Source organism: Capra hircus, chromosome 2, assembly GCF_001704415.2.
Source record: "Capra hircus breed San Clemente chromosome 2, ASM170441v1, whole genome shotgun sequence".
Classification (NCBI taxonomy): domain Eukaryota; kingdom Metazoa; phylum Chordata; class Mammalia; order Artiodactyla; family Bovidae; genus Capra; species Capra hircus.
Genome location: NC_030809.1, coordinates 99,082,837 through 99,096,044, shown reverse-complemented (window position 1 = coordinate 99,096,044; position 13,208 = coordinate 99,082,837). Strand labels below are relative to the sequence as shown.

Genomic DNA, 13,208 nt, shown 5'->3' with positions numbered 1-13,208 from the left:
AGCCACATGGCCCAGTGTCTTCCCCAGACTTTACAGTCACATGTCATTCCTTTTCTGCTAAGCAAAGAAGGGAGAATACAAACCAGAAATCTTATTCCTGGAAGAGTGGGAAGTAAATGTTCCCCTCTTCTCAACAAGATGCTTATTTATGTTTTTTTCTTTTATAAACGTAGAGAACAGAGATTTATTGTCATAAATTAGTAGTAGCTTAACAACCACCCTCTCTCACTCAGCAATGACTATCGTGAGAAGGCTTAAGGTCACCTTTCCAAAACTCAAATTGTCAGTTATTTCTCTGTACTCTCTACAATATTGTTAACAAAACTGTTGAACAAGTTAGTTAGCTGGACAGAGCCTATGTTAGTTTATCATGAGGGTTATCAGATATTACATGACTTGAGAAAGAGATGTCTTATGAAAACTGTAGTGAAATCTGAATAACTATGCCATCTATTTTTTATACGTTTTTAGGCTAAAACTGTCAAGATGTGTACTCAATATGGATCAGTTTTAATTTTAATACATTCATAGGAGATGGTCTAGAAGTGTAAAATCCAGAAACATGGGTACTAAGTTTTAATCCCAGCCCTGCCATGTACTAGCAGTGCAACCTTGAACAAGTCTAGTTCCATATCTTCTCTCAGCTTCATTTTTCTAAATTATAAAATGGGGAAAATCAGAATACTTTCCTCATAAGATTGTTATGAAGCTTAACTAAGAAAATGCAGGCAAAGCATGTGTTACTTATATTTGGGGCACAATAATTGCTCAGTCTAGGTATATTAAATATATATTCCAATGATATTGTTGTTCAGTCTCTAAGTCATGTCTGACTCTTTGTGACCCCAGGGAATGTAGCTCGCTAGGCTTCCCTGTCCTTCACTGTCTCCTGGAGCTTGCTCAAATTTCATGTCCATTGTGTCAATGATGCCTTCCAACCATCTCATCCTCTGTTGCCCCCTTCTCCTCCTGCCCTTAATTTTTCCCAGCATCAGGGACTTATCCAGCGAGTTGGCTCTTCACATCAGGTGTCCACAGTGTTGGAGCTTCAGCTTCGATATCAGTCCTTCCAATGAATATTCAAGGTTGATTTCCTTTTGGGTAGACTGGTTTGATCTCCTTGCTGTCCAAGGGACTCTCAAGAGTCTTCTCCATCACCACAGTTTGAAAGCATCAATTCTTTGGTGCTCAGCCTTCTTTATTGTCCAACTGTTAAATCTATACATGACTACTGGAAAAACCGTAGCTTTGACTGTGTGGAACTTTGTTGGCAAAGTGATGTGTCTGTTTTTTTAATATACTGTTTAGTTTGTCATAACTTTACTTCCAAGGAGCAAGCATTTTTTAATTTCATGGCTGCAGTCACCATTTGCAGTGACATTGGAGCCTAAGAAAATGAAATCAGTCACTGTTTGCATTTGTTTCCCCATCCATTTTCTATGGAATGATGGGACTGGATGCCATGACCTTAGTTTTTTGACTGTTGAGTTTTAAGCCAACTTTTTCACTCTTTCACTTTCATCAAGAGGCTGTTTAGTTTCTCTTTGCTTTTTGCCGTTAGAGTGGTATCATTTGCATATCTGAGGTTGTTGATATTTCTCCCTGCAATCTTGATTCCAGCATGTGGTTCATCCAGGCCGGCATTTTGCATGATGCACTTTGCATATAAGTTAAATAAGCAGGGTGACAATATACATCCTTGATATACTCTTTTCCCAATTGTTTTTATGTATTATTTTTTGTAATCCAGAGCATTGGGCATGTGTATAACACGTAACATTAGTTTATCCCCTGATTTTCTGACTTCTGCTTTTTCTGGGTTAAGTTTTAGCTGTTGATCTATATTGAGGAACATTATGAAACAGCTCTTTGAAACATGTTCATTCAGGATGAGTTGTTGGGGATTATGTTTCATGGAATCATCTCTATAAAGACCTTGGGGGAAATAATTCCTGTAGATGTCAGTCTAAACAACTGACGTCCCTCTCCCGAGCATTTGGTTTGTGTTTCTATCTTAAACTGTATAACAGATGGTGTTTCCTTATTTGAATTGCTATTGAAGAAGCTCAGAAACAGATTTGCAGCCCTTTAATAGCAAAGTGGACTCTTATGTTGTGACATCTATTTTGAATACTAATCTTTTTTTAAATATATATATTTTATTGAAGTATAGTTGACAGTGTTTCAGGTTCACAGCAAGGTGATTCAGTTATACAAAACACATATTTATTTTTGAAATTTTTTTCCATCATAGGTTACTACAAGATATTGACTATAATTCCCTATACTATACAGTAAATTTTTGTTGCATATCTATTTTTAGTTAGAAATCTACCATTTTATTCACACTGTCAGACAAATGGAATCAGAATGTCATAATATTTTTAGTTAGGCAAAAATTCATAAGTTTTCTAAAATATTTATATTATGCATATTTATATATGTATACAAAAGCTTTTCTACTACACTTGCTGAAGGCTTGAGAAAGAACATGAAATAAAAGAGATGGAGAAATTGAGAACATCAGCTAAATGAAATGAGAGCTGCTGCTGCTGCTTAGTCGCTTCAGTTGTGTCCGACTCTGTGCGACCCTATAGACGGCAGCCCACCAGGCTCCCCCGTCCCTGGGATTCTCCAGGGAAGAACACTGGAGTGGGTTGCCATTTCCTTCTCCAGTGCATGAAAGGGAAAAGTGAAAGGGAAGTCGCTCAGTCATGTCTGACTCTTAGTGACCCCATGGACTGCAGCCCAGCACTGAATTTGAAATAGAAAAAGTGAAACAGACTAGATAAAAGATTATCATATAGTCCAGTTGCTTTTAAACATGACTGCTCATTAGAAACATCTGAAGCTTTGGAGAAAAGCAATACCTGAGTATTTGTATTTTTAAAAAATTTTCAAGATAATTCTAGTATGCATCTGGATTTTAAAAAGTGATTACAGCTCTTTCAGCCATCTTGGACCCTGTGAAGGCCTGCTGGGAACGGGACTTCTAAAACGACAAATATGTCTGGAAGGCTGTGGTCCAAGGCAATTTTTGCGGGCTATAAACGGGGTCTACGGAACCAAAGGGAACACACTGCTCTCCTGAAAACTGAAGGTGTATATGCTCGAGATGAAACTGAATTCTATTTAGGCAAGAGGTGTGCTTATGTGTACAAAGCAAAGAACAACACAATAACTCCTGGTGGAAAACCTAACAAAACCAGAGTAATCTGGGGGAAGATCATTCAAGCTCATGGAAACAGTGGCATGGTTCGTGCCAAATTCCGAAGCAACCTTCCTGCTAAGGCCATTGGACACAGAATTCGTGTGATGCTGTACCCTTCGAGAATTTAAACTTCTTGAAAATAAATAAAAGTGTGGATTTGTCCTGTTGTGCTTTTGTTTAAAAAAAAAAAAAGTGATTACAGGTTTTTCTATTAGATCCTAGCTTTGGTGAGATAGAGATCTATTATTTTTCTGTTGACCAGTCATGATACAACGGTATTAAGTAATAGTTACATAATCACAATAGTAAAAGATGTTTATCAGTTTTTGCAAATCAATAGCCAGGTAAAAGTTAAAAGTACAGTTGCAAGCCATAATGGGAACATGATTAACCTAACTATATAAAATAATTACAAACAATTCAGGGGGTCAGTGGTAAGTGTACGTATATGCACATGTTTTCATCCACCCAGCCAGTCTGTGTTTTTTTGGTGCATTTAATCCACTTACATTTTAGATAATTATTGATATGTATGATCCTGTTACCATTTTCTTAATTGTTTTGGGTTTACTTTCTGTAGGTCTTTTCCGTCTCTTGTGTTTCCTGTCTAGAAACAGTCCTTTATCATTTGTTGTAAAGCTGATTTGGTGGTGCTGAATTCTCTTAACTTTTGCTTGTCTGGAAAGCTTTTGATTTCTCCATCAGAGCTGAAGGAGAGTCTTGCCGGGTAGAGTATTCTTGGTTGTAGGTTCTTCCCTCTCTTCACTTTAAACATTTCATGCCATTCCTTTCTGGTTTGTAGAGTTTCTGTTGCGAAATCAGCTGATAGCTTGATGGGAGCTCCCTTGTATCTTGTCATTTTTTCCCTTGTTGCTTTTAATATTTTCTTTCTTTAATTTTTGTCACTTTTATTACTGTGTATCTTGGTGTGTTCCTCCTTGGGTTTATCCTTCTTGAGGCTCTCTGTCCTTCCTGGACTTGGTTGACTGCTTCCCTTCCCATGTTCAGGAATTTTTCAACCATTACCTCTTCAAATAATTCCTCATGTCCTTTCTTTCTCTCTTCTCCTTCTGGGACCCCTATAATTCAAATGTTGGTGCATTTTAGTGTTGTCCCAGCGGTCTCTTAGGCTGTCTTCATTTCTTTTCATTCTGTTTTCTGTGTTCTGTGACAGTGATTTCCACCATTATGTCCTCTAGATTATTTATCCTTTCTTCTGTCTCAGCTCTTCTGCTGTTGATTCCTTTTAGTGATTCATGTTTGTTTGTTCTTTAGTTTCTCTTGTACTCTTCTGTAAGCAGAGGTGAAGTTTTAGAGTGCCCTAAAATGGTGGGAAAGGAGTAGCAAAAGACTTGGCAACTAATGCATCCTTTATAAGGGAGAAAGTGGGGTCAACATGACAGGGCAGATTGTGGTGGAATGTGAGTACTGAAAGAGTTCTATGTAGCAAAGGCAGGATATGTATAAACTGGGGCACCAAATATTTAGAGCATTTATTTGATATTGGTGCAGGTTCTATTCAGGGAATACCTTGAGGTTTTATATTTAGTAATTTCAAGGTATTTTATGTCTGTTTATAGTGGTTATAATTATTTTCTTTGCCTCTGAAACCCAAATCTCAAAAACTGAAAACTACTTTTCCATAATAGTAATCTCTTCTCCAAATCTAATCAGTTATCAAATTTCATTACACCTCTTCCAAATAGGAGGTGAGTTTAAAATCCTTTTAGTCTCCAAGGGTCTGCCAGTCTCTGCCCCTAATCTCTGTTTTTCTTGTTCAGATTCTGTAGACTCAAAGAGTTCTTCATCCTTGGCCTTTTGCTTCTCAGATTCGTTTTTATTCCTCATCAGCAAGTGAACCTGTTTCATTTTTATTGTGTGTGTCTGTCTGTTGTCTACAGGATCATTTACTGATGATCTAGCTTCTCAAGTGATATACATCATTGGGATGAGTTAGTTTTAATTGCACTAGTGGTAATCTCAGAAGATAGAATTTCCTTTCTGTTTAAGGATGGTAAGAAGTAATAAAGTTTTCCCTAAGAATTTTAGATATTCCAGTGATAATACCTTATACCGTGAAGAATTTAGGATACATAGTGTCTTTGGGGCTTCCCAGGTGATGCTAGTGGTAAAGAACCTACCTGCCAGTGCAGGAAATGTGAGAAACACAGGTTTGATCCCTGGCTTGGGAAGATCCCGTGGAGAAGGAAATGGCAACCCACTACAGTATTCTTGCTGGAGAAGCCCATGAACAGAGGAGACTGGCAAGCTACAGTCCATCACGTCTCAAAGAGCTGGATGCAGCTAAAGTGTCTTAGCTCACACGCACACAAGAGTGTCTGTAAATCATGTCTGGCTATGTATATTAGCTGCTAATATTTTCAGTGTTTTTAGGCTGTTTTTTGATTTAGCATTTAATGCTCTAATTCTGTTTTTTACCATCCAGAATGCATCTATACACTTCTCTCTTGTGTTTCATTTTATGTTTGAACAAAGTCTTAATTTCTGTTTTGAACTTATGACAAAGATTCTGTTGTCAAAATCCATTACCAATGCTATAGAGACTACTAAATAAGGACTTTTCAAAGAAATATTAAGCCTTATAATAGGTGTGACTCCTGTGGTCAGATTATAATCAGCTACTTTTAATAATAATAAAAATGTTAAGATTGTACAGAGAGCAGTAACACTTGTTATGTTTTCTCACTTTGCAACATATGGTGGCATAACAACTGTATCCAAAGCAGGGAAAATACCACATACAAGCACATTTATCTGCTGTTTTTGATTATGTAATTTGTTATAGTATTGCATTTTTCTTTGTATGATAACTTTTTTTCACCACTAAAATAATCCCAGATAGTTGTTTTAATTTTTATTCATTGAAAGAAATCATGTAGGGTCTAAATAAAGTTTAGAATTACAGTTTTAAAAAATGAGTCACATACATATTGACTAGTAATTAAGGCACAGCCATATCAATAATAAAGAATAATGCTATCCAGAATAAAAATCAAGTAGCAGCTGATAGGTTTCCCTTGTAGTGGTTTTTCCCTTTGAGTTATTAACGTCATATGAAATTCTTATTTATTCATTACAAATGCTTACTCTGTTTAGGGCTATATAGTATAAATAACATGTGCTGGTGTTTAATAAAGTTTATATAACTTTCTGATAAATTTGGTATATGGCATATAGTTTTTTAAAATAAGTTTATACAATGAAAAATAGACTCTGTTCTGAATGTGTACATATCAAAATTCCAGCCTTAAAAGTTATTAAAATGATTTAAATATACAAACACTGTACTTCATTTTTGTAGAACTTTTCACTCATGATCCTTTTTTTTTTTCTCTTAAAGATCAGTGGATAAGTCAGTTATAGTGTATGATACTGTAAGTACTTCACATCTTGTGTGATCTTTGTAAATTATGTTTGCTTGTTAGGCTGCTGAATTTCAAGTTGAGTTAGGCAGGATAAGGAAAATGTTTATATATATATTTTTTGTTTAGGGTGCCTAAAAAGATAATATGTACATTTCAGAAATGCTAAAATAGTTATGTAAGTAAGGTATTGGTTCTGGGTCAAGCCCTGAAATATTTCAATAATGGTTTTAAGATAGACAGATATTTAATCTGATTTAAAAAATACCACTTTAGAGAGCACCAGTATCCAAAAAATCACTTTAAATCAGTTATTCTTAAACTCTTACACCAGAATTTCATAACAACAAAGGATTATTTACTGAAGGGTAAGACTAGACTTCAGGTATCATTTCTAATATTTTGTTACTATATATTGGAGGGTTTTGGTAGGGCATAGCTGAAAGCTGAAAGTGACCCACTGCTTTAGAGTTGCAGCTGGGTTTAGAGACTAGTATAGAGAGAAGTAGGTTATAATGGATTTGGAGAAATGGGAGTTTTTGTTAGATACATGTGACTAAAGACCGGGTGGAAGAAAATGAATGTTTAATACACTGTGAAAATATTCTCTGCGAGAAATCACTGTTGAGTGGACCCTTACAGTGGTCGAATTTAGGTTGTAGCTATGCCAGCAAATGAAATAGAGATGTGAATCATCAAAGTGAGTGTGTGGCAAGTAAGGAAGCTAATAAGCTAGTCCTGCTCATGGAAGTTCCAATCACTGAGAGTTCTGGCAGGAAACGGGAAAGAGTACTCAAATGAGGTGAAGTAGATCCTCACTATTTCTCAGAAAGTTTTCATAAAAACTTTCACAGAAACAGCTAAAACATTAAATTTCCTCCATAAAATATGTATATGAGTCTCAGTTAAATACATCTAGATACTGGATGGCCAGCTAAGTGCACTCAGAATTGAAGTGATTAATTTCTACTCACTGGTCTGCAGTGGTACAAGTCAAATGCCATAACAAAAATATAAATTATTTCATAGTTACTGTTAGTTAAGACAAATCAGCCAGGACTATATTAATCTAAAATTTTTAGCAGACAGCAGTAGTAATAATTGAGAAAGCATAAAATAAGTACGATATTATTAGTTATAAATGCTATTATCTATTCATTGGATAAGTTTCAGCTTATATTAATGACTCAATAATATTGGAATACATAGAATATATAAACCATTCAGGTCAAGCAAGTCTTTGTTAGTAACTTTAATCTTGCCTGAGTAAATATAAAGCTGTTTGTTCTGTTATTTTTTCAGAATACTGAGAATATACTTCACACCCTGACTCAGCACACCAGGTCTGAACTTAACCTTGCTTTGTATTACTGTAATTTAAAAACTGGTCTAAGGATATATAATAGTTGTTTTTATTAACTAGGTATGTCACAACTTGTGCCTTTGCACCCAATATCCTTTTACTTGCTACTGGTTCAATGGACAAAACAGTGAAGATCTGGCAATTTGAGAAGGAAACACTTTGCCAAGGTTAGTAAGGATATCATGTTTAACAACACCACCAATCACCATTAAAGTCAGAAATTCAGTAATTTTTTGACAAATTATTCATGTTGCTTTTTTCAATATAAAGCATATATCCAAAGTTAATATAACTTAAAAGTAATTTTAGAGAACCCAGTGTTAAAGTTAACCCAGTCATCTGTGTTAAAACTGTTGGTAAATGCTTTTGAGTGCACACTCAGTTACATCATACCTCCCATAGTTTTGTAAGCTCCATATACTCTGTACTGATTTTTCAGATATTAATAAATATAGCCTAGGACAAAGTAGAAATGATTGTTTTATCCCAGTGGTTTCATTTTTAGTTTCATTAAGCAGCATTGACACAATTGAGAAGTTTTATTTTTGTCACTGTCAAAATTAGCTAACTAGTGGTGCTGATATACAGATGACAGATTAAATATAATACTTCTGTCTGCTGATGCCTGTTTTATATAATGAAAAACTTTTTCTGGAGTGAAAAAAGCTCCAAAAGAGTAGCATTTAATTAAATAATGCTTTAATTATATGTAGTGTTTGATTAAAAAAATTTTTTTTAAGATGTTAAAGTAGAAAACATAGATTTAAGAACATTTTGTTTACTTTTCAGTACAAAGTGAGAATCTTTATGTTGGGCTTCCCAGGTGGTTCTGGGGTAAAGAACCCACCTGCCAGTGCAGGAGACTTAAAGAGATGTGGGTTCAATCCCTGGGTCTGGAAGGTCCCCTGGAGCAGGGCATGGCAACCCACTCCAGTATTCTTGCCCAGAGAGTCCCTCGGACAGAGGAGCCTGGAGTGCTACAATCCATAGGGTCACAGAGAGTTGGACATGACTGAAGCCATTTAGCACACACGCAGGAGAATCTTTATAAAGGATGTACTTTTGCTTATTATTTCACTTACCTTTTTGTTTATGAGTGTTCATTTGTTTTTTAAGCAAAGATCCAAGATCAACCAAAGCAATTTACTGAAAATTGGTCAGAGGATGATGTCTCAAACTGGCTTTGTGCTGAAGGTTTAGAAGACCTCGTTGATATTTTCAAAATGAATAACATTGATGGAAGAGAATTATTGAATCTTACAAAAGAAAGTCTAGCTGATGATTTGAAAATAGGTAAGACTAGTGAAAAAAAGTCTTAAAAACAACTTTTAATAATTTACTATGAGATTGGTTTTAATTGCATTAATGGTTTCCTCTTAGTATTCTTATTCTAGCACATTAGTTATTCTGGAATATGCTTTTGTATAAAGGAGAGTATGTTTTTAGTAGATTATAGAAAAGAAATGTTACATACTATTTTTTAGGTAATTAAAGCCACCATGTAACTAATTTTTAAAACGTGTTTTTTAAGTTGCAATATAATTCACCCTTTTACAAGTGTACAGTAGTGTAATAAGTGACTCTTAGTATACTATTCACAGATTTGTACAGCCGTCACAACTGTCTAATTCCAGAACAATTTTACCACTTCAGAAAGAAACCCCATGCCTATTAGCAGTCATTCCTATTTCCTTTCTCTCTAGCTCCCGGCAACCACTAATCTACTTTTTGTCTCTAAGGATTTGCCTGTTCTTAACATTTCATATAATGTCAAGGCCTTCTGAGCCTGGCCTCTTTGCTTAGCATGTTCTCAAAGATTCATAAATGTTGTAGTATATATTAGTACTTCATTTTTATAGCTGAATAATATTTCATTATATAAGTTATCACCTTTTACTCATCCATTCCTCAGTTGATTGAATTTAGATTGTTCTCGTTTTTAAGGTTTTTTAAATTATGCTACTTTGAACATTCATGTACAAGTTTTATGTGGGCATCTATTTTCAGTTTTCTTGGATGTTACTGATTTATATCCACCGAACTTAACCAGAAAAAGACATAGTCTTTTGTAATTGGAGGCTGGGAGTGAGTGTTATTAAATTTCTTTGCTTAGAAAGAAAAGACCCTTACCAGCTAAACCCTTGGTGTGTGTAACGGGCAATATTTGACTATATATGCTTTAACTCTGAAAAAGCTTTTGACTCTTAAGATGACAAATCAAATAGGCCATCAGCTCCCATACTCTGTTCCCTATCCCTCCCCTAGTCCTGGAAATGTTGTGTATTTGAGAATTGATGTAGTCTAGATACAGATACATCAAAAATATAAAACTTGTTCAAGTGGAATTGGTGGGTCTTATGGTAGCTCTCAGAGAAGGCAGTCGCAACCCATTCCAGTACTCTTGCCTGGAAAATCCCATGAATGGAGGAGCCTGGTGGGCTGCCGTCTACGGGGTCGCACAGAATCGGACACGACTGAAGCGACTTAGCAGCAGCAGCAGCCTAGTAGCGCTATGCTTGCATTTGAAGAACTGCCAAGATTGTTTTCTAAAGCACCTGTGCTTTTTTTTTTATAAGTAATCTCTTTCTTTAAAAAAAATTACTTATTTTTGGCTGTACTAGGTCTTTGCTGGCTGCACACAGGCTTTCCTAGTTGCATTGAGCAGGGACTGCTCTTCAGTTGCAGCGCACGGGCTTCTTATCGCAGTGGCTTCTCCTGTTGCAGAGGATGGGTTCTAGGGTACTCAGGCTTTAGTAGTTGTGGCACATGGGCTTAGTTGCCTTGTGGCATATGGGATCTTCCAGACCAGCAATCAAACCACGTCACCTGCATTGGTAGACAGGTTCTTAACTATTTGATACGCATTTTTCTGCTGTCTAGTGATGTTGATGGAGAAGGCAATGGCACCCCACTCCAGTACTCTTGCCTGGAAAATCCCATGGATGGAGGAGCCTGGAAGGCTGCAGTCCATGGGGTCGCTGAGGGTCAGACACAACAGAGCGACTTCACTTTCACTTTTCACTTTCATACATTTGAGAAGGCAGTGGCAACCCACTCCAGCGTTCTTGCCTTGAGAATCCCAGGGATGGGGGAGCCTGGTGGGCTGCCATCTATGTGGTCGCACAGAGTCGGACGCGACTGAAGAGACTTAGTGATGTTGAACAGTTTTCCATGTGCTTGTTACCGATTTATATATCAAATTGGAGATTATTGTCATGTTAAACAGTATTAATTCTTCTAATCCATAAGCATAGGATATTTTTCTGTTTATTCAGATCTTCTTGTTTCAAAAGTGCTTTGTAATTTTCAGTGTGCAAGTCATTTTTTTTAACTGTAATTCAGTGCTTTTTCATATACTCATAGAATTGTATAAATTGTATAACCACTATATAATTTCAGAACATTTTTGTCTTCCCCAAAGAACCCCATTCATTTCTCATTCTATCCTTTTGGCAACCACTAATCTATCTCTTGTAGAAATAAGATTTATCTATTTTGGACATTTTTTTGTAAGTGAAACTAAACAACATGTGGCCTTGTGTATCTGGTTTCTTTTATTTAACCTCCAGGTTTTTGTATGTACAAGTACTTCATGCCTTTTTATGGCTGAATAATATTCCATTGCGTGGCTGAAACACATTTTGTTTATTTATGCATCAGTTGATGGGCATTTGGGTTGTTTCTATTTTTTGGCTGCTATCAATAATGTTGCTATGAATATGTATGTATGAGTTTTTGTGTGAGTATCTTTTTATTTGCCTTGGGTATATGATTAAAAGAATTTTTTTTTTACTATTTACTGTTTTGAGGAACTGCCAGACTGTTTTCCAGAGCAGCTGTGCAATTTTACATTCCCACAAGCAATGTGTGAGGTTTCCAATTTCTTCACCTCTTTGTCAACAGTGTTTTCTAGCTATCTTCTTGATTATAGGTATTCGATAGATGTGAAGTGGTATTTCATTGTGGTTTTGATGTGCATTTACCTAATGATATGGAGCATAGTCGGAGAAGGCAATGGCACCCCACTCCAGTACTCTTGCCTGGAAAATCCCATGGATGGAGGAGCCTGGTAGGCTGCAGTCCATGGGGTCAGTAAGAGTCGGACACGACTGAGCAACTTCACTTTCACGCATTGGAGAAGGCAGTGGCAACCCACTCCAGTGTTCTTGCCTGGAGAATCCCAGGGACGGTGGAGCCTGATGGGCTGCCATCTGTGGGGTCTCACAGAGTCAACACGACTGAAGCGACTTAGCAGCAGCAGCATGGAGGATAGTTTCAAGTGCTTATTGGCTATATATCTTCTTACCCCCCTTTAAAATTGGTTTGTCTGTTTGTTGTTGAATTGTAAGAGTTGTTCATGTGTTTTGAATACTACATCCTTGTCAAAAACAGTTTAAAGTCTTAGTGTTGTGCTCTAATAGTGTCCCCCAACATTATTATCAGTATGCAATAGTAAAATCTTAAAATTAATAAGCATAGGAAATGGGATGTCCATAGGGAATTTATTGTTAATGAAGAGTCTAATAACAAAAAAGTGTTCTTATAGAAAACCATTTTAAAGTATGGGTGTATACGTTCATTACACAGTAATTACAGTATGTGTACCTAGTTAAATGTCTTGGAAGTTTTTTAAAAAGTTAAGAGAATGATAACTTTGTGAAAAAACTTAGAATCACATGGTTTTGTACTCAGACCATACTGTGAAAGTTGTGTTTGTATCTCTAGTAACTTATTTCCTTTATAATTTGTAATATACTCTTTCTTCTTGAAAGTTCTGGTGAATTTTGAATCTTATCATTCCTTTTTCACAGTAAAATTTAATAATATGTTATCACAGAGAAGCACATGACAATATAAAATAATAATTTTAGATTTCAGCAAAGAATTTTGCAAAAAATAAGAGCATAGTAAAAACAATTAATAGGAATAGAATGCTATTCTGTGATAGCCAGATAAATAAACTATAAGAAATTCTTACAAGATTCAGTCAATGGCCTGAAATAATTTTTGAAAAGGTGAGTCTTGGACTTAGTAGTTATGATAATTTTGAATTTCAATTAAATAAGTTTTGTAACTATCAAGCTCAAGCTAAAGTTGAAATGTAGTTTAATTTCTGTGGTCTAAAAGCTGATTTAGGAAGGCAGTTATTGTAAATGGAAACAAATGTATACTCTCCAGTAAGTAAGGAATTGGCTTTACATTTGTGTTTAAGATTTGGAAAGTTAGTGAATTAAACAAATTACAGAATAAA

General features: G+C 35.8%; 1 protein-coding gene and 1 pseudogene across 4 annotated transcripts in view; both read left to right on the top strand.

Annotated features, from left to right (window-relative positions):
• The window catches only part of WDSUB1 (WD repeat, sterile alpha motif and U-box domain containing 1), a 72,954-nt gene that overhangs the window by 23,601 nt on the left and 36,145 nt on the right, over positions 1-13,208 (top strand). For all 4 annotated transcript variants that reach the window (XM_005676096.3, XM_005676094.3, XM_018063420.1 and 1 more), the window contains exons 6-9: positions 6,573-6,606; positions 7,897-7,937; positions 8,018-8,124; positions 9,074-9,250. In XM_005676096.3, the coding sequence (XP_005676153.1) occupies positions 6,573-6,606; positions 7,897-7,937; positions 8,018-8,124; positions 9,074-9,250 (359 nt within the window). The remainder of the gene's footprint in view (positions 1-6,572; positions 6,607-7,896; positions 7,938-8,017; positions 8,125-9,073; positions 9,251-13,208) is intronic.
• LOC102170641 lies at positions 2,928-3,372 on the top strand (annotated as a pseudogene).